We start from the raw sequence: 20,438 nt of genomic DNA on the forward strand, positions 1-20,438 counted from the left end.
AGAGCTCTATCTAACTCTCTTTTGAATGCATCCAGTGAATCGGCCTCCACAGCCTTCTGAGGTAGTTCCACAAATTCACAACTCTCTGTGTGAAAACGTTTTTCCTCATCTCAGTTCTAAATGGCCTACCCCTCATTCTTATGATCCATATCCCCCCCCCCCCCCCCCCCATTCTCTGCATATACATGTGCCTACCTAAAAGTCTCTTGAACACCATTATCTCTGGCAGCCTGTTCCAGGCCCCCACCACCTTTAAAAAAAAAAAACATGCCCACGCAACTCTTTACACTTTGCCCTCTCACCTTGATGCTGTCCCCTCTTGTCTAAAACATTTTGAAGTATATCAAAACATTTTTCAGAATTATAATTTTAGTTTGTGCAGAAAGACCCAGACGTTTACTTTCCATTGCATCTTATGCATTGTGCAGGTGGTCCAAGCAGACAGATGTGGGCATCACTCATTTCCGATCAGGTATGAGTCACGAAGAGGACCAACTGATTCCTAATCTCTATCGTTATATTCAGCCGTGGGAGAGCGAGTTCATTGATTCCCAGAGAGTTTGGGCAGAATATGCATTGAAACGACAGGAGGCCATAGCACAAAATCGGTGAGTTTCATTTAATTTTAAACCATAATATTAACACTGTGCCATTTCTGATGCCTGACAAGCTTCTTTTTCTTTTTACAATTTCAGACGGTTAACTCTGGAAGATTTAGAAGACTCCTGGGATAGAGGCATTCCACGTATTAACACATTATTTCAAAAAGATAGGCACACTTTGGCTTATGACAAGGGCTGGAGAGTTAGAACTGATTTCAAACAGTACCAGGTGCGTCTTGAAGATTATGTGGGATATTTTAACCCTCGTCCCATAGATCTTTGTCTTCCATGACCTCCTTGCATTAATATCACATAATCGTTCCACTCTAAATGCAGTACAGACAATTTACAAAACCAAACCTCTAATGGAAAAACTACAGGCTTCAGTAGTTCTGTCCACTTGGCACCATGCCTGATTGTTGTATTTCTTATACCAGAATTGTGTATGTGTGTTTTCTCTTCTTCCCCTTTTTCATGTGCACAGGGATGGTTGTCATACCTGTACGGTGGACACAGGCGGGTAAAATTATAACGAAACACGAAGTGCATCTCAAGTGGCTGAGTTGGCCATTAACTCAAATCCTATTTGTGAATTTTAAGTCAATCTAAAGCTAATTGACTTATAATCTTGCTTATTGTTGAATGTAGAATTGTCTGTTTTTAACATTGATAGCAAGAGAAAAATGGTGTGTGTGTTGAATAATGAGTGTAACCAAGATATGTTGACCCCAGGTATTGAAGCAGAATCCTTTTTGGTGGACCCACCAAAGACATGATGGCAAGCTGTGGAACTTGAACAACTATCGGACAGACATGATCCAAGCACTAGGCGGTGTTGAAGGCATTCTGGAACACACGCTCTTCAAGGGAACATATTTTCCGACGTGGGAGGGTCTATTCTGGTATATTTCCTTTTTTTTCTTTTAAGCTCTATTATTTAGTATGTATGTCTGAGGAGCTTTGTTCATAAGTTACAGGGGCACAATTAGGCCATTCGGCCCATCAAGTCTACTCCGCCATTCAATCATGGCTGATCTATCTTTCCTTCTCAACCCCATTCTCCTGCCTTCTCCCCATAACCCCTGACACCCTTACTAACCAAGAATCTATTAATCTCCGCCTTAAAAATATCCATTGACTTGTCCTCCACAGCCTTGTGTGGCAATGAATTCTACTGCTTCACCTTCCTCTGATTAAAGAAATTCCTCCATCTCCTTTACTAAAGGTACGTCCTCTTACCCTGAGGCTATGGTTTCTGGTCCTCGACTCTCCCACCATTAGAAACGTCCTCTCCACATCTTTGTGAGCGTCTGATGAATCTTCATATACAACTCTCGGTAAATGGTAATAATCCTCTCTCAATTTAAATATAAATGTTTGATTTCTCAAAAATATTGTCTTAAAGGGAGAAGGCCAGTGGTTTTGAGGAATCCATGAAATGGAAGAAGCTGACTAATGCCCAGCGATCTGGTTTGAACCAAATTCCCAACAGAAGATTCACTCTTTGGTGGTCGCCAACCATCAACAGAGCTAATGTAAGTGTCTGCGGTATTCTTGCATTGTTGACGTTTGATTGTGAAGTGAGTTTTAAGAAATTAACTTCAAATTTTTCTTTTTTTTTTAATCCTCAGGTGTATGTCGGTTTCCAGGTGCAGTTGGATTTGACAGGAATTTTCATGCATGGCAAAATACCCACCCTCAAGATTTCCTTGATCCAGATCTTCAGAGCCCATTTGTGGCAGAAGATTCATGAGAGCATTGTCATGGATCTTTGTCAGGTCAGTGTTTGGTCCCTTCTGAAATGTTGGCATAGTTTTGGAATACTTGGAGTCTGAAAAAGAGTCCCGACTCTCGACATCGCCAAAGATGCTGCCTGTTCTGCCGTGTTACTCCAGCAATGTGTGCGTTTTTTTGTAAGCCAGCCCCCGCATTTTCTTCTGTGTTGTGCTTGGACTACTTTAATTGGTTTGAAATCAGATTTAGGAGGATCAGGAATGAAAGGAAGACACACACTGGGGAGTGGAAATAAATTTTAGTATTAAGAATAATAAGAGGAAATATCAGTAATCAATGTAGCAAAGAAAAAACTGGATAGGGTTAAACTTCCAATTTATTTTTTTGTCTGCTCCTGGTTTTGAAATGAAGGTTGTGTCAGTGATAGAACAGTGTTTTAATGCAGTTGAGCATGGAAATACACAAACGCGTTTAAATTAATGTTTCAGATTACCTTGCTTCCAGTTTCTGGAGGATTACTTCATCATGAATCTTGTGATGTGAGATCCGTTCTTCTTCCTAGGTCTTTGATCAAGAGTTGGATGCTTTGGAGATTGAGACTGTACAGAAAGAGACCATCCACCCGAGGAAGTCTTACAAAATGAACTCCTCCTGTGCTGACATTCTTCTGTTCGCTTCGTACAAGTGGAATGTTTCCAGACCGTCGCTGCTTGCTGACTCTAAGTGAGTTCATTCCTCCATTTTACAAACATTTGAATTAAAAATGGGCCATTTACTTGCTAAGACCTATTCTGCCATTACTGGAGATCGTGGCTTATCTGCGAGCTAACACCATATTGAATTCTCCCAATTTTGTTAGCCCTTGCTGTCTCCTCCCCTTCCTGAGCCCTCGAGCTGTCTCCTCCCATCCCCCAGCCCTCGGGCTCCTCCTTTTTTTCCCTTCTTTCTCCCTGCCACCCCCTATCAGTCTGAAGAAGGGTTTTGGCCCAAAACTTTACCTATTTCCTTCGCTCCATAGATGCTGCTACACCCGCTGAGTTTCTCCAGCATTTTTGTGTACCTACCATTTTGTTCCTGTTTCCTTATCCTTGACTAACTTTGCTAGCTAAGAATGCATTCATTTCTGATCTAAAATTAACAATTTACCCAAATTCAATTGCCACTGTTATTTTCATATGCAGTAGGTAGGTCTGGCTCTAATTTTCAGCTGTGGCCCATATGTCAAATAACGGAACCAAATTTTATCTGGATTTACTCTTTCCTCTTAATTACTTGAGATGTCCTGTCACCCCTTCGACTTTCAAATGTGTGGGAATCCAGTCCTTATTACTTCAGTCTGAAGAAGTGTCTCGACCCAAAATGTCACCTATTCCTTTTGTCCAGAGATGCTGCCTGAGCTGCTAAGTTGCCCCAGCATTTTATGTCTATCTTATTTCTTTTTGGCCTTGCAGTGCTTATGCTGTGATCCAGCCAGGGCTTTGTGTAGTCGAGGCATAACTGCTTCCAGTCCTGTACAAAGCCTCCTTGATTTATTTTTGTGCCTGCCCTTGGTAAGTACACAACCTCCAAAAATTCACACAGGTTTGTCAATTATTAGATGATTGATGCTGCAGGTACACTTGCATAACATCAAGGTTACCAAGGTGTGAATATAGTTTGTTCATAAGTGATAGGAGCAGAATTAGGCCATTCGGCCCGTCAAGTCCACACTTCCGTTCAATCATGACTGATCTATCTTACCCTCTCAACCCCATTCTCCTGCCTTCTCCCCATAACCCCTGACATCCATACTAAGCAAAGTACAAATCAAAGTTTGTGTTCTTTTGTCTTTGACTGCTTTGAATTATGTTGTATTTACTGAGATTTCTTCTTTATTAGAGATGTGATGGACAGCACTACTACTCAGAAATATTGGATAGATATTCAGTTGCGATGGGGTGACTATGACTCTCATGATATTGAGAGATATGCCAGGGCCAAGTTCTTGGACTATACAACAGATAACATGAGTATCTACCCATCCCCAACTGGTGTGTTGATTGCCATCGATCTGGCCTACAACTTGCATAGGTATGTATTCAGATAGTTGTGCAGCAAAATGTATTCCAAAGGCTAAACATGTAAGAATGTTATTAATCATAAGAGCTAAGGTAGACAAAAATGCTGGAGAAACTCAGCGGGTGAGGCAGCATCTATGGAGCGAAGGAATGGGGTGACCCGAAACGTCACCTATTCCTTCGCTCCATAGATGCTGCCTCACCCGCTGAGTTTCTCCAGCATTTTTGTCTACCTTCGATTTTTCCAGCATCTGCAGTTCTTTGTTAAACAATTATTAATAAAAGCTTGTCAGTTCAAAGCACTAAACTTCACTACATACGCAAAAAAAAAATCCAACAAATGCGAGCTAAATATTTTTTATAAGGTCATTCTAAATCAGTTGTCTTAATATCAAGCAATAAATTTAGGTATGTAATAAACGCTATTTATATTATAACATTTATTTAGAGATTTTTATCCTGGAATTTCTTTACTGATGCTGCCCATTTTCATTTTGCAGTGCTTATGGTAACTGGTTTCCAGGTGCCAAACCTTTGATCCAGCAAGCAATGGCAAAGATCATGAAGGCTAATCCTGCTCTATATGTGTTGAGAGAACGTATTCGGAAGGGTCTGCAGCTGTACTCTTCTGAGCCAACGGAACCGTACCTTTCCTCACAGAATTATGGAGAACTCTTCTCCAACCAAATCATTTGGTTTGTGGACGATACCAATGTGTACCGGGTCACCATTCATAAGGTACAAAATTGAGAAAGCTTAACAACACTAATTAAGGGAAGCAACCGGTAAGCATGTTCAACTAAGACCTCAGTGGGATTGAGGAATGCACGGCCGGCATAGTGGCGCAGCGGTAGAGTTGCTACATAACCCTTGCATATTACGTCCCATTCCCTATATATCCCACTGTTACATCTTTCACCAATTGCAATTGGATGCAGTTGCTGCCTCACAGCGCCAAAGTCCCAGATCCTGACTAGGGGTGATGTCTGATTGGGATTGTGCGTTCTCCCTGTGACCACATAGGTTTTCTCCGAGTGCTCCGATTTCCTCCCACATCACAAAGACGTGCGGTTTTGTAGGTTAACTGCCTTCTGTACATTGTCCCCAGTGTGTGAGATAGAACTAGTTAGTATACGAGTGATCTCTGGTCGGCGCGGACTCTGTGGTCCGAAGGGCCTGATTTCACACTGTACCTCAAAACTAAACCAAACTAAAACTAAATGCAATTTAGAAGAAATGTCTAATCCCCGCGTAGTCCTCACCCTTAACAACTTCTCCTTCAACTCCTCCCACTTCCATGTTGCCGGCCATGATTTCTTCTGGCCTTTCCTCACCTCCAGTTTATTTCTCCCCCCTCCCCCCCCTACTTTCAGTATGAAGGAGGGTTCTGGCCAGAACCGTCACCTGCTCCGTTTCTCCGGAGATGTTGCCAATCCCGCTGAGTTACTCCAGCATTTTGTGTCTAATCTAAAAAAAAAGAGTCTATATTGCTTTTTCTGTAATTTTTAACCTGTGTAGTTTCTGTTGTATTAGTCTAATAATGTAATCCCCCCTCCATGATTGTGTTCTTTCATAGACGTTTGAAGGTAACTTGACAACAAAGCCCATCAATGGAGCCATTTTCATTTTCAACCCCAGGACAGGCCAGCTCTTCCTTAAAATCATTCACACCTCTGTGTGGGCCGGCCAGAAACGATTGGGCCAGGTAATATTTTCACGATGCTTTATTGATTTGAGAATTGATTTTAAAATCCTGCTGCTCACCTATAAATCACTACATGGTTTAGGGCCAAAGTATATCACTGACATGCTTCCACTATATAAGCCTTCTAGACCGCTAAGATCTTCTGAAACCAATCTGCTAGTGATTCCCAGAGTAAATACAAAACATGGGAAAGCAGGATTTAGTTACTATGCAACAAATAGCTGGAATAAACTTCCTGAAGATTTAAGACTTGCCTCAACTTTGACCACTTTTAAAACAAGACTGAAAACTTTTATGTTTACTTTAGCTTTCAGCTAAATCTTAACTACATTGCACTTTTAATTTTTGCACTTTTTATAATGCATTTTTAATTTTGCTTTTCTTTTCTTTTAGTTCTATTTTATTTCATTTTATTATTTCATTTATTGTATGACATGTTTTTATGTGAAGCACTTTGAGTCTGCCTCGTGTATGAAATGTGCTATATAAATAAAGTTGCCTTGCCTTGCCTTTACACTGCACCACTTTATCTGTACGTACTTTTATGAAAGTGACATAGAAACATAGAAAATAGGTGCAGGAGTAGGCCATTCGGCCCTTCGAGCCTGCACTGCCATTCAATATGATCATAGCTGATCATCCAACTCAGTTTCCTGTACCTGCCTTCTCTCCATACCCCCTGATCCCTTTAGCCACAAGGGCCACATCTAACTCCCTCTTAAATATAGCCAATGAACTGGCCTCAACTACCTTCTGTGGCAGAGAGTTCCAGAGATTCACCACTCTCTGTGTGAAAATCTTGCATCTTGGTAGACAAACATGCTGGAGAAACTCAGCGGGTGAGGCAGCATCTATGGAGCGAAGGAAGAGGTGACGTTTCGGGTCTCGACCTATTCCCTTCGCTCCATAGATGCTGCCTCACCCGCTGAGTTTCTCCAGCAGATTTGTCTACCTTCGATTTTTCCAGCATCTGCAGTTCTTTCTTAAACTCCTTGCATCTTGGGACAGTTTAATTTTACTCAAAGCGCTTTAGGGGTAATAGCTTAAGTCAAATTTCAGTCCCATTTGACTTGAGAAGAACTGAATAAAAGTATTTTTTGTCATGTCATTGTATCTTGTCATTCACGCAAAATCAAGTTCAAGTTCAAGTTAGTTTATTGTCATGTGTCCCTGATAGGACAATGAAACTCTTGCTTTGCTTCAGCACAACAGAACATAGTAGGCATTGACTACAAAACAGATCAGTGTGTCCATATATCATTATATAAATATATACACACATGTATAAATAAATAAACTGATAAATGGTTATTCAGGTAAAAAATGTTTTCACATGAATACTTCAACCTTGCCTTAGAACTGTCTGCAATTAGTTATTTCTAGTACAGTAAACCTTCCATGAAATGGACATTAGGGGAAGATGGTATCCATTATTGCCCATTGTCTGCTATAATCAGGTAAGGGATTCGCTCCAACCACCGAGCAGTCACTCTGTGAAACAACGAGTTGCTTTCAAATACAAAGTTCCTTTTGATAGCTAAAATGTATTTATGTTACAGCAAGCCAGAAATACTAAAGACTGTTTGTTACACTGTTTAATAGAGTTCAGTGCCCAAGGAAGAGATTGCTTGTCAATATCAGTGCCTTGTCAATATCAGTGCCTTGTCAATATCAGTGACTTGTCAATATCAGTGGCTTGTCAATTTCAATTACCTCCACCGTGTAACTAGCAACTGTTCTTAAAGAGACCGTCTGCCGTAACCGAAATCCATTATAAAGAGGTCTGTAATAACAGGTTTTATTGTATTCACTTAATTTTAATGAATTGTTTTTTATTTATAATTCAGCTGGCAAAATGGAAGACTGCCGAAGAAGTGGCTGCCTTGATCCGATCACTTCCAGTTGAAGAGCAGCCGAAACAGATCATTGTTACAAGGAAGGGCATGTTAGATCCTCTGGAAGTAAGTAAGCTTTACATTTCCAAGATGTATCACAAGTAATATTTAAAACGAATGGCTATTTCAAAAGATCATGCTGACAGATTAAAAAGATCATGCTGAATTCAATGTATTTAAACTGAGTTTTGATACAGAGGTGTTTCTAAAATTTGTACCGTCTCTCCATTCCAAAGACGAACAGGTTTGTCTGTTAATTGGCTTGGTATAATTGTAAATTGTCGCTGGTGTGTGCAGGATAGTGTAAATGTACGGGGATCACTGGTCAGTGCGGAATCAGTGGGCCGAATGGCCTGTGTCCGTGCTGTATCTAAACTAAACTCTCTGAGTCCCATTGATAATTTGGAAAAAGTTGCACAAACTATTGCCTGCATGTCATGTGGCCCTTAATATTGATAAAAAACAGAATATATTACAATTATAAGCTGGTTTAAAGTGATGTTTATGGTTTGTACACAGTTAAGAACTCCGAGAGCAAGGCTTGAACTCTTGTGTTTATGTTTGTTTAGGTCCACTTGCTGGATTTCCCCAACATTGTGATCAAAGGCTCCGAGCTGCAGTTGCCTTTTCAAGCTTGCCTGAAAGTGGAGAAGTTTGGCGACCTGATTTTAAAGGCAACAGAACCACAGATGGTGCTGTTTAACCTGTACGATGACTGGCTGAAGACCATTTCATCCTATACTGTAAGTAAAGTGGTGTTTCAGTTCCGTTTGCAGACACCAGTCAGGAGGACAGAAGAGTCCGCAGCATACAGAGACACAATCATTACATAAGGTGTAGGAGCAGTATTAGGCCATTCGGCCCAGCAAGTATACTTCGCCATTCAATCATGGCTGATCTATCTCTCCCACTCAACCCCATTCTCCTGCCTTCTCCCCACAACCCTTGTCATCTGTACTAATCAAGAATCTATCAATCTCCACCTTAAAAATATCCATTGACTTGGCCTCCACAGCCATCTGTGGCAATGAATTCCACAGATTCACCACCCTCTGACCAAAGAGATTCCTCCTTATTTCTAAAGGCACATCCTTTTATTCTGAGGCTATGGCTTCTGATACTGGACTCTCCCACTAGTGAAAACATCCTCTCCACATCCACTCTATCCAGGCATTTACTAATCGGTAAGTTTCAATGAGGTGTCGTCATCTCCCCCCCCCCCCCCCCCCCCCCCCCAATCCTTCCAAACTCCAGCGAGTACAGGCCCAGTGCCGTCAAACGCGCATCATATGTTAACCCAATCATCCCTGGGATCATTCTCGTAAACCTCCTCTTCACCCTCTCCAAGGCCAGCACATCCTTCCTCAAATATGGGGTTCAAAACTGCTCACAATACTCCAAATGCGGTCGGGCCAATGCCCTATGAAGCCTCAGCATTACCTCCCTGTCTATAGGAATGGATAATCAAAAATATTTCAGAGCATTTGTTCATTTCAATTGGCTCCGATACATCTCAAGCCTTTATTTCTCTCTCCATCCCCACTGGTTCATGGTTTATAGGCATTCTCACGTCTGATTTTGATTCTTCGCGCACTCCACGTGAACAATGATCGTGCCAAGGTAATCCTGAAACCGGACAAAACTACAATCACGGAGCCTCATCACATCTGGCCAACGCTGACCGATGAAGAGTGGATTAAAGTGGAAGTGCAGCTGAAAGATCTCATTCTGGCTGATTACGGCAAGAAAAACAAGTGAGTGACTGTGTGTGGTGAAACCATCCAGGCATTTCCGCGCATACTATTGCAATCGATTCAGTGTTACTTTTGGAAGAATTTGACCTTTCTATATTTGGGCATTGAACAATTTGAAAATATGTTCTTTGTTATTTGTCTGACACTGTTAAACGTGTTAAGCATCACTGTGGTCTGCTGAGACCTTGTTTCAAACATCGGTTCTCAGGTGTTTTTTGTTGTTGGCGCCCGTCCATCTGTGTGCGTTTGATGGTGGTGCGGCGTTGACGTCCTGTTTTGAGGGGGGAACCTTTCATCTGTAGTTGCATGTCTTGCTGTGGCTAACTAGGCTTATCCTTGACAGGCAGACACTCCCACAGGTCCTGCAGGTGGAGTTGCATCTGGCCGTCGGATTGGGGGAGTGCGCTGCTGTTGTCGTTGACCATTTTGTGGTTCATAAGCACTAGGAGCAGAATCAGGCTATTCGGCCCATCAAGTCTACTCCGACTTTCAGTCTTGGCTGATCTATCTCTCCCTCCTAACCCCGTTCTCCTGCCTTCTCCCCATTACCTGTGACGCCCTGGTGTTGGTGCCAAGCCTCCAGTGTCTTGAATCACGTGCTGTCCTGGTGCTTCAGACCCACCTGGAGGTTCTTTCTCCACCTCCCCCATGGTCTTTGGCAGCTGCTTCCCAGATTTCAGCGCCATTATTAAAATTTGTCATTTCTCTTTTAATCGTATCCTTGCAGCAAAGCTTTGGCCTTCCTTTTGGACTCGGCGCATTGGCGATCTCCCCACATGGCACATCTTGGGGGATGCGTCCATATTCCATCCAGTGCACACGTCCAAGCCAGCAGAGATGCTTCTGCTGGAGGATCGCAGGGATGCTAGGCATGTTGGCCAGGGAGAGGACAGAATAATTGGTGACTTTGTCCTGTCGAGTACAGTAAACCCACGCAATAACGGACCACGGGGTGGGGGGAGAAAGGTGGTGTCCACTTTTGCCGATTGTACCTATATAACGAAATAAGTTTAACCCAAGGCTGGGAGGGAAGAAATTGCGTTTTGGGGGTGGTTAAAGAAGTGGAGAAGCAACAGAGCCCGGGCCCCACACGTGGTGCACCTTGACCAGAAACGTCACCCGTTCGTTCTCTCCAAAGATTCACAGATGAGTTACTCCAGCATTTTGTGCCTATCTGCGGCAGGGACGGGCCCGGTACGCAAGCCGGCTTCATGTTGCTCTCTCGCTCCGCTCCCACAACTGGAGGCACGCCAAGAGACGCCAGCTCAGTGGGTAACTGGTGGAGCAACGAGTCTCAGTCCGCTATAACCCAAATCCGTTGTGTAGCGGTCCGTTACTGCCCAGGCTTACTGTATGTAGTTTGGCAAATTCGCATCGGGTATATCTTGTGTTTTGACTCTGCTTACCGCCAGTCCCACATCATTGACATTGAACTACTGTTTTTTCATTCTAGCGTGAACGTGGCATCCCTAACTCAGTCTGAGATTCGTGATATTATTCTGGGGATGGAGATTTCCGCTCCCTCTCAACAGAGGCAGCAGATTGCAGAAATTGAGAAGCAGACCAAAGAGCAGTCTCAGCTGACAGCCACACAGACGCGTACTGTGAACAAGCACGGCGATGAAATCATCACTTCAACCACCAGTAACTATGAGACCCAGACCTTCTCCTCCAAAACCGAATGGAGAGTCAGGTATCGTTTATCTATTGGTTCTGTCTTCATAGCAAATCAAACGTCAACTGATAATTGGATGATAATCCATTTAATGCTAAATAGATTTGCAGCCACCAAAGTGGTTGTGAATAGGATTTCATGTACGCAGGCCAGAGACCCGGGTTCGATCCTGGCCTCCAGTGCTGTCTGTGTGGAATTTCCACGTCATCCCTGTGACCGCGTGGGTTTCTCCGGGTGCTCCGGTTTCTTCCCAAATCCCAAAGGCATGCGGGTTTGTAGGTTAATTGGCCTCTAAGTTGCTAAGTGTGTAGGGAATGGATGAGTAAGTGAGATAACGGAGCTGGTGATCGATGGTCTCGTTGGGCCGAAGGGCCTGTTGCCATGCTCTACCTCTAATCTAATCTAATTTGTTCATATAATTTAAGTTTATGCTTCCACATTGCCTGACTTAATTATCTGAATATTATTTCATCCTTAGTACCTGATTCATTACTCGTTATGTCTCTAAGAACTTTCAGAATGCATAAATATCACAGTTTAAAAGCTGTAAACACACTTTTAAAGATTTAGACTGATAAATGTATACATTCTGAATGTGCTTACAATTTACTGCTCATTACTGAATTGGGGGGTTAGAGTTTAAAAAGTCACTTGAGATTATTAGGTTGTATGTAACTTAGTACAAGTGTGTAGTGCGCAAATCTTTGGATCCACCCAGATCTGAACCTGCAGCATTCAGTGGCAACTGAAGATGCATTTCAAGGCAGCCCTACCATATTTAATGCAAAGCATGGTCATTTGACAATACTTCCAAGTTAAGATACTTTTTGGCGCAATATTTTAAAAGCCCTGTCTTTCCACTTAATTTTTAATCATTTTTTTAATCAAATGGTGTTGTTTACATTAATTTTTTACATCTGAGATATTTCTTTCATTTTTCGTTGACTAGATAAATAAGGCAACTGGCTAGGATTTTGTTCATAGAAACATAGAAAGAAGGAGTAGGCCATTCGGCCCTTCAAGGCAGCACCGCCATTCAATATGATCATCGCTGATCATCCAAAATCAGTACCCCGTTCCTGCTTTTTCCCCATATCCCTTGATTCCGTTAGCCTTAAGAGCTATATCTAACTCTCTTGAAAACATTCAGTAAATTGACTCCACTGCCTTCTGTGGCAGTGAATTCCACAGATTCACAACTCTGGGTGAAAGTGTTTTTTTCTCATCTCAGTCCTAAATGGCCTACCCCTTATTCTTAAACGGTGACCCCTGGTTCTGGACTTCCCCAACATTTTTCCTGCATCTAGACAGCCAAAGGGGAATTAAAAGGTTGGCATAATATAAATTCAGATTTTTGTAATGAGGAGACTTTTTCAATAAAATAGAGCAAGAGAAAGTAAATGGTGCAAAATTCTGCCGTCTTACGTTTACTGAATGCCAGAAGCTCCGATCTTTAATACACAAGTTGTGCTTCATGCTGTTTCATCTGCACAGGGCCATATCTGCTGCCAACCTTCATCTGCGAACCAATCACATTTACGTGTCGTCTGATGACATCAAGGAGACAGGTTACACCTATATCCTGCCCAAGAATGTGCTGAAGAAATTCATCTGCATCTCGGATTTGAGAGCGCAGGTAAACTCCCCCTGTAGTCATCGGTGGTCACTCGATCTATCTTTTCCCCTCAACTCCATTCTTCTGCCTTCTCACAATAAAACCCCTGACACCCTTACTAGAATTCGTAGGGACCGGCGGAGAGTGTGTTGAGAAATGAGCGGACCAGGGAGTCCATAGGAAGATGGAAAGGAGGGAAAGATGTGGCCGGTGGTGGAAATGACAAAGAAACGTGAGGAACTGCAGCTTGTGATTGCGTTTCATGTCTGAGACGGGCTGGGAAGATCATTAAAGACCCCTCCCACCCCAACCATGGACTGTTTGCCCTCCTCCCATCAGGGAGGCGGTACAGGAGCCTCAGGTCTCGTACCAGTAGGATGAGGAACAGCTTCTACAATTATACCATCACATTGCTGAACTCGGAGTCCCGCCGATAGATTTCTCCGGTCCCTCCGTCCCCATTGTTTAATTATTCAGTATTTTTGATTATTCTGTATCTTCTTTTATTTTAATTTCTATATGCACTACTACTACGGACTGACGCAAAACTGCATTTCGTTGTACCCATACTTAGTATTTGTGCAATGACATTAAAGTTGAATTGAATTGAATTAAAACAGAATATGAATATCGGGCATGAAGACCAGAGCTAAGTAGGTTCTGCCGTAGTGCGAGGGTGTAAAGGGATGGATGTGTTCAGCATACACATTCCTTTGGAAATTGACCGAACTGAACACAATGTGAATTTTCACCTGAAATGTGAATACGATTTAGAATTGATTATATTTCGAGGTAACTACAGTAAAGGCCAGCAGCATAATCAAGAACCAGTCACACCCTGGCCACTCCCTCTTCTCCCCTCTCCCATCGGGCAAAAGGTACAGAAGTGTGAAAACGCACACCTCCAGATTCAGGGACAGTTTCTTCCCAGCTGTTATCAGGCAACTGAACCATCCTACCACAATTGGAGAGCAGTCCTGAACTACTATCTACCTCATCGAGGACCCTCGGACTATTTTTGATCGGACTTTACTGGCTTGCACTAAACTTTATTCCTTCATGATGTATCTATACGCAGTGAATGGCTCGATTGTAATCATGTATTGTCTTTCCACTGCCTGGTTAGCACGCAACAAAGGCTTTTCACTGTACCTTGGTACATGTGACAATAAACTTAACTGAACTGAAAACTGTATCTTTTGTAGATTGCTGGATATCTGTACGGTGTGAGTCCTCCGGATAATCCCCAGGTGAAGGAAATCAGATGCATCGTGATGGTGCCCCAGTGGGGAACCCATCAGACTGTGCATCTGCCTAACCAACTACCACAACATGAATATCTGAAGGTATGCAGGTTCATTGCCCTGGGATGTGTTGTACCAATGTCATGTACGTTAAACAACCGAAGAGTCGATGGCTGAATTGTTTCTCTTTCATTGATTGACTCATAAGACATCTTGCAGGAAACCTCTTCTCTGTGCCCCACCTGGATCCACATCCTACCACTCCACACCCGCCCCCGCACCCACCCATCCCCTTCCATCTACATCCTTTCCTCTGGCTTCACATTTTACGCATTGTCTCTCCTTATCTCACGAAACTTTGGCTTTTCATCTCTGGCCTTTATCCAACCATCTGCCATCAAAACCACCTCACTTCTCTCCACCTATCACTCGCCAGGCGTTGTCCGGCTCCCACCTCTTCCCGCTTTCTCACTTCCAAATACAATCAGTCTGAAGCCGGGTCCCGACCCAAAACATTGCCTGTTCGTGTTCTCCAGTGATGCTGCTTGACCCACTGAGGTACTCCAGCACTGTCTTTTATTCTGTGTTTGCCGGAAAGGCTGTAAGTTTTTAAATAGATTCCTTCCCTAATATTAATAGACAATAGGTGCAGGGGTAGGCCATTCAGCCCTTCGAGCCAGCACCGCCATTCAATGTGATCATCCCCAATCAGTACCCCGTTCCTGCCTTCTCCCCATATCCCCTGACTCCGCTATTTTTAAGAGCCCTATCTAGCTCTCTCTTGAAAGCATCCAGAGAACCGCCCTCTGAGGCAGAGATTAACCTTTGGTTTGGTTACTGTTTGTGTGTATGGAAGTATCCAAATATAAATAAACATTCAGATATTTAATCACCCAGTTTGGGAATGTTTTAAATCTTTCATTAGGTGATCTCTATATCAGAAACATCTGTTAAGCTGCACTTTATAATTTGATCAGTATTAATTGAACCTGGCAATTGGCAGCGGTGAGCCTGGTGGGTCTCTAGCCTTTGTCGATGAGGGCGCGGGGGGGACCACTGTGAGGGGAGGAGGGGTAAGGAACAAAGGAGGACCCGGCACGGGGCAACCACCATGAGGGAGGAGCAAGAACAATGGACATTGGAGGACATGGCATTGGGGAGGGGGGGGGGTGGGTGGGTGAAGAGCCGGCGAGGGGTTCTTTGTAACTTTGTGTGCTCTATATTTGGCGACTATTTGTATACTTTGGGTATGCATGTGCTAATTAATGAAGTATTACCTTCCATTCCAAATGATTTCTTCAGGAAATGGAGCCTCTCGGCTGGATTCACACTCAACCAAATGAGTCTCCGCAGTTGTCACCACAAGATGTCACCACCCATGCAAAGGTCATGGCTGACAACCCATCCTGGGATGGGGAAAAGACCATCATCATCACGTGCAGGTAAAAAGTACAGACTCTCTTGGGCACTTTGAATGGACAGATGTAGAGAGGTGGAATTTAGAGAAGAAGGGTCTCGTCCCGAAACGTCGCCCATTCCTTCTCTCCAGAGATGCTGCCTCACCCGCTGAGTTACTCCAGCATTTTGTGTCTACCTTCGATTCAAACCAGCATCTGCGGTTCTTTCTTACACATGGAATTTAGAGCATATCTGTGTTTGGTGTGGACTGTAAGTAACTCGCATTGAAAATGTGCATGGATAGGACAGGTTTAGAGGGATATGGGCCAAACACAGGCAGGTGGGACGAGTGTAGATGGGACATGAATCTGGCAACTCAAAAGTAATTTCACTGCGTTGCACATGTGACAATAAACCACTATTGATGCTGGCCTGTGCGGGCAAGTTGGGCCGAAGGGCCTGTTTCCACTCTATAACTATGTAGAAACACTAATTAGAGACAGAAGTGGTGGAATATTACAATTATCATAGAGGCACCTTGCATTTAGTTGGGGGGGGGGGGGGTGGGAGGTGAGGGGGGGGTGGGAGGTGAGGGGAGTTTACGTTCCTGAAAAGCAGCGTGTAATTCAAAAACGTGTAAATGAAACAAAAATTTAAACAGGCGTGAATTTGAACGCGTTATTTCAAAAATACAGGCCGTAAATTAGGCTTTGGTATTAATTAAACAGGCGTGTTATTTAAAAACCCCATAAATCACAAGGGAGTAAAATGCAAGGCCCGTACTCGTTAATCATTTCTGCTTCTGGCCACAGGACCTAAGCTTCTGTACATGTCTATGGCTGTGTATCATGTTGGTTTTCTCCAGCTAGACCGGCCTAAAGCAGTTGGAAAGGTTTGCATGTGATCGTAAACTCATTCTCCCAATACTTGATTGCATTTGTTGTATGCTTTGTATGTAATGATTTAGCGGGATGAGGAGAACTATTAAGACATCTCCCGTAGTCAGGATCGAACCTGAATCTCTACTGCTGCGCTGCGATGCTGTTCCATTGACAAAGGCCAGCAATTAAAAGTGACCTGGGAGCAAAATTGACCGGTGAAAAATACTTCACTGAAGCTGCGGAAAGTTTTGTGCAGATCTCTGGTACTAAGCGCCTGTATTTGTTCTTTAGCTTTACTCCAGGTTCTTGCACTCTGACGGCTTACAAGCTCACCCCAAGTGGATATGAGTGGGGCAGGCAGAACACAGACAAAGGCAATAACCCCAAAGGATATCTGCCCTCCCACTACGAGAGGGTGCAGATGTTGTTATCAGACAGATTCCTCGGCTTCTTCATGGTGCCCGGACAGAGCTCCTGGAACTACAACTTCATGGGTAAATACCGTGGCACTTTATTTTATTTCATTCGGTTTCTCAACGTAACGACAACAAAAAGGTTTGCATCATCCTGCAAAAGTTCATCTTTTTTTACGCCAAGATTAATGTATTTGCAAAGTAAGCTTTTCATTCTACCCAGTTCGTGTTGTTCTTGCTTGAAGCAATTGACTGTTCTTAAGGTGCATGCATTAGAATCCAGTACATTCAAATTGATTATGTTTTCAACACACTGCGGTTAAAAGTCTACACTCAATCCAGTTCCGTAGACAATAGCGTTTCACAAAACATTTTCCAGTTTGAGGACCAGTCTGGTCTATCTATTTAACAACAAAAATGATTATTTTATACAAAATTATGTCAGCACCCTGTTTCCCAGGGTGGACATGTCCAACACTAAAGGACGTAGCTATAAGGTGAGAGGGGGAAATGTAAAGGAGACATGCAGGGCAAGAGATTTACACAGAGTGGTGGGAGCCTGGAATGCATGGCCAGGGGTGGTGGTGGAGGCAGACATGATAGTGGCGTTTAAGAGGCTTTGATATAGGAAGAAGCTTTTATATAGGCACATGAAAGTGCAAGGAATAGAGGGATACGGATCATGTACAGGCAGATGAGAGCAGCTTAACTTGGCATCATGTTCGGCACAAACATTGTGGGCCGAAGGGCCCGTTCCTGTGCTGTGCTGGTCTATGGTTGTATTAACAGATTGTGTGTTTTCATAATTGCATTCAGCACAATAATTTTAGCAATGTGTTGCCCATAAAATGGTTTATTAAAGCAGATAGTTATTAGAAGCATCAGTTTTGATCTTTTCTTTGATTTCTTGCTTTGTGTCTACTGTGATTACTGAAGTTCACTTGTATCTTCAGCTGATGGGACTCGATTCCATTGCAAACTCCATAAACCCCAAAGGTTATGTATCATTTGAGCAGGTCTTGTTACATTTTGATTAGATCGATAGTCTAGGTCACCAGACTTGCCTTTATGATATAATATTATTCAAATTATATTGTTTTTGAGGATGTTGCCAGGACTCGAGGGTCCAAGCTATAGGGAGGGGTTGAACGGGCTGGGACTCTATTCCTTTGAGCGCAGGAGGATATGGGGTTATCTTATACATGTGTATAAAATCATGAGAGGAATAGATTGGGTAGATGCCCAGAGTAGGGAGATCGAGAACCTGAGGATCTAGGTTTAAGGGGAAAGTGGTGGATGTATGGAAGGAGCTGCTGGAGGTGGTGGTTGAGGCAGGGACTATCCCAACGTTTAAGAAACATTTAGACAGGTACATGGATAGGACAGGTTTGGAGGTATAGGGGCCAAACGTAGGCAATTGGGACTAGTGTAGATGGGACGTGGGGGCAAGTTGGGCCCTAGGGCCTGTTTCCACGCTGTATGACTGCGATTAAATAATTGCTGTGCAGCTGGTTAACTTTTTAAACTTTGAATTAGGTGTTCGTCACGACCCCAACATGAAGTACGAGCTCCACTTGGCCAACCCAAAAGAATTCTACCATGAAGTCCACAGACCATCCCACTTCCTGAACTTTGCTTCACTGCAAGAGGGTGAGATCTACAACGCCGACAGGGAGGATATGTACTCCTAGAAAATCACACGCTTACCACCGGATTTGTGTACTGTTGATATTCAACAAAGAAACGTAGATTCTGCTCATGCCTTCTGTTAAAGTTCAGATTCTGTTCAGAGTACAAGCTCCACCCATGTCTGTGAGATGGTAACTTTGTGTTAAATATTTGCCTCCAACTGTCGTACCTACATAGTGAGAATTGAACAATTTTGGACATTTAGTTTATCTGTATTAAAAAATAAACTTTCTCGTGTAATGATGTGTAGAGTTTAGAAGCTGCTGGATTAAAGTTTAAATTTTTAACTAAAGTCCAAGTTGATTGTGTTTCTATTTTTATTCAATCTGATGACGCTCGCAATGTGCCAGCAGGGAGTTTCTCTCAATGAGGTTGATACTTGTGCTCCTTCAGAATTGCCTGTTCAATGTTGCTGCTGCAAGATGCGGCTGCTTCAGAAATGGTGTCGGTAAGAGTCAGTGCGCTCATTTCAACTGGTCTGAGGTAGCACAGTGCAGAAAAGGAATGTCACAAACGTGACATGTCCAATCGTAAAGTCAATAAATTGATAAGCTTTGAGTTTCCACAATCTTGGAGCCGTAACGTAGATAGTTCAGAGATACAGAGGGGAAACGGGCTCTTTGGCCCACCATGTCCGCGCCGACCAGCGATCACCGCACATGAACACTGTCCTACACACACAATTTACATTTACCTCAAGCCAATTAACCTTCAAACCTGCATGTCTTTGGCGTGTGGGAGGCAACCGAAGATATTGGAGAAAACCCACGCAGGTCACGGGGAGAAGGTACAAACTCCGTACAGACAGCGCCCATAGTCAGGATCGAACCCGGGTTTCAGGCGCCGTGAGGCAGCGACTACCGCTGCGCCACCGTGCCGCCCAAAGTACCAATTAGAAATATTATTATGTAAACTCAAAAAGCTCATGCTGGGAAAATCTTTCATAAATATTTGCTGGCCAAGGTGGAGCAAGACTGTTATAAAGATGCAGAAGTGGACGTCACAACAAGAGGCTAAAATTGGTTGTCCTTCTCAACAAAGACTACCTTCTGAAGAAATCACAATAAACACAGCTATTGACCAATTGTAGGTGAAACCCCCCCCCCCCCCCCACCCTCCTTTTCCCCTCTTCCCTGTCCTCCACCCTGGTGCGCACCCAATTTCCCCCTTTCCTGCCCTCTCCTTGTCCCCTTCCACCTATATTCCTTCCTCTGGCTTCACATCTCACTTCTTATCCCTCGGCCTTTTGTCTATTACTTTCTGGTCTTTGACAAAACCGCATGCCAGTCTAAATCCCCCTCACCTGTATCCACCTGCCCTTGTCCTGTCCCTGCCACTATTCCAGCTTCCTCCTCCTCCCACCCCCACTACAGTTAGTCTGAAGAAGGATCCCGATCTGAAACAACATCTATTCATGTCTTCCAGAGATGCTGCCTGACCTGCTACGTTACTCCATCACTTTTTTTTTTTTTTTTTTGTAAACTAGCATCTGCAGTTCCGTGTGTCTACAGAAACTTAACATTCATGTTCTAACCATTCAGCAGAGGAAATGAGATACAAAAAAGACAAGCGGCAAGGGTATGAAGTGCAGCAGGTTAAGTTGAAAGGAGGCACACGTATAAACCAGCATCTGCAGTTCCTTTTTATCACAAGGAACTGCAAATGATGGTTTACGAAAAAAAGACAGAAATGCCAATCAGACACGGGTCTGATTGAAGAAAAAGCATTTATTCGATACGGTACGGTAGAAATATATTTAACCAAGGAGGGAAATTG

At 43.3% G+C, this 20,438-nt stretch overlaps 1 protein-coding gene across 2 annotated transcripts in view; it reads left to right on the forward strand.

Annotated features, from left to right (window-relative positions):
- prpf8 (pre-mRNA processing factor 8) overlaps positions 1–18,954 on the forward strand; it is a 46,582-nt gene extending 27,628 nt beyond the window's left edge. Inside the window, exons 25-42 of one of the 2 annotated variants that reach the window (XM_033046214.1) lie at positions 429–608; positions 696–831; positions 1,335–1,504; positions 2,008–2,137; positions 2,234–2,380; positions 2,899–3,059; positions 4,215–4,406; positions 4,894–5,131; positions 5,970–6,098; positions 7,946–8,059; positions 8,563–8,736; positions 9,554–9,747; positions 11,201–11,440; positions 12,917–13,058; positions 14,243–14,383; positions 15,584–15,723; positions 16,852–17,054; positions 18,510–18,954. In XM_033046214.1, the coding sequence (XP_032902105.1) occupies positions 429–608; positions 696–831; positions 1,335–1,504; positions 2,008–2,137; positions 2,234–2,380; positions 2,899–3,059; positions 4,215–4,406; positions 4,894–5,131; positions 5,970–6,098; positions 7,946–8,059; positions 8,563–8,736; positions 9,554–9,747; positions 11,201–11,440; positions 12,917–13,058; positions 14,243–14,383; positions 15,584–15,723; positions 16,852–17,054; positions 18,510–18,664 (2,986 nt within the window). In that variant the 3' untranslated portion in view covers positions 18,665–18,954. The remainder of the gene's footprint in view (positions 1–428; positions 609–695; positions 832–1,334; positions 1,505–2,007; positions 2,138–2,233; positions 2,381–2,898; positions 3,060–4,214; positions 4,407–4,893; positions 5,132–5,969; positions 6,099–7,945; positions 8,060–8,562; positions 8,737–9,553; positions 9,748–11,200; positions 11,441–12,916; positions 13,059–14,242; positions 14,384–15,583; positions 15,724–16,851; positions 17,055–18,509) is intronic. The other variant, XM_033046213.1, reaches the window with a different exon arrangement.
- The last annotated feature ends 1,484 nt before the right edge of the window (positions 18,955–20,438 follow it).

The sequence above is a fragment of the Amblyraja radiata genome, chromosome 28 (genome assembly GCF_010909765.2).
Source record: "Amblyraja radiata isolate CabotCenter1 chromosome 28, sAmbRad1.1.pri, whole genome shotgun sequence".
NCBI lineage: Eukaryota > Metazoa > Chordata > Chondrichthyes > Rajiformes > Rajidae > Amblyraja > Amblyraja radiata.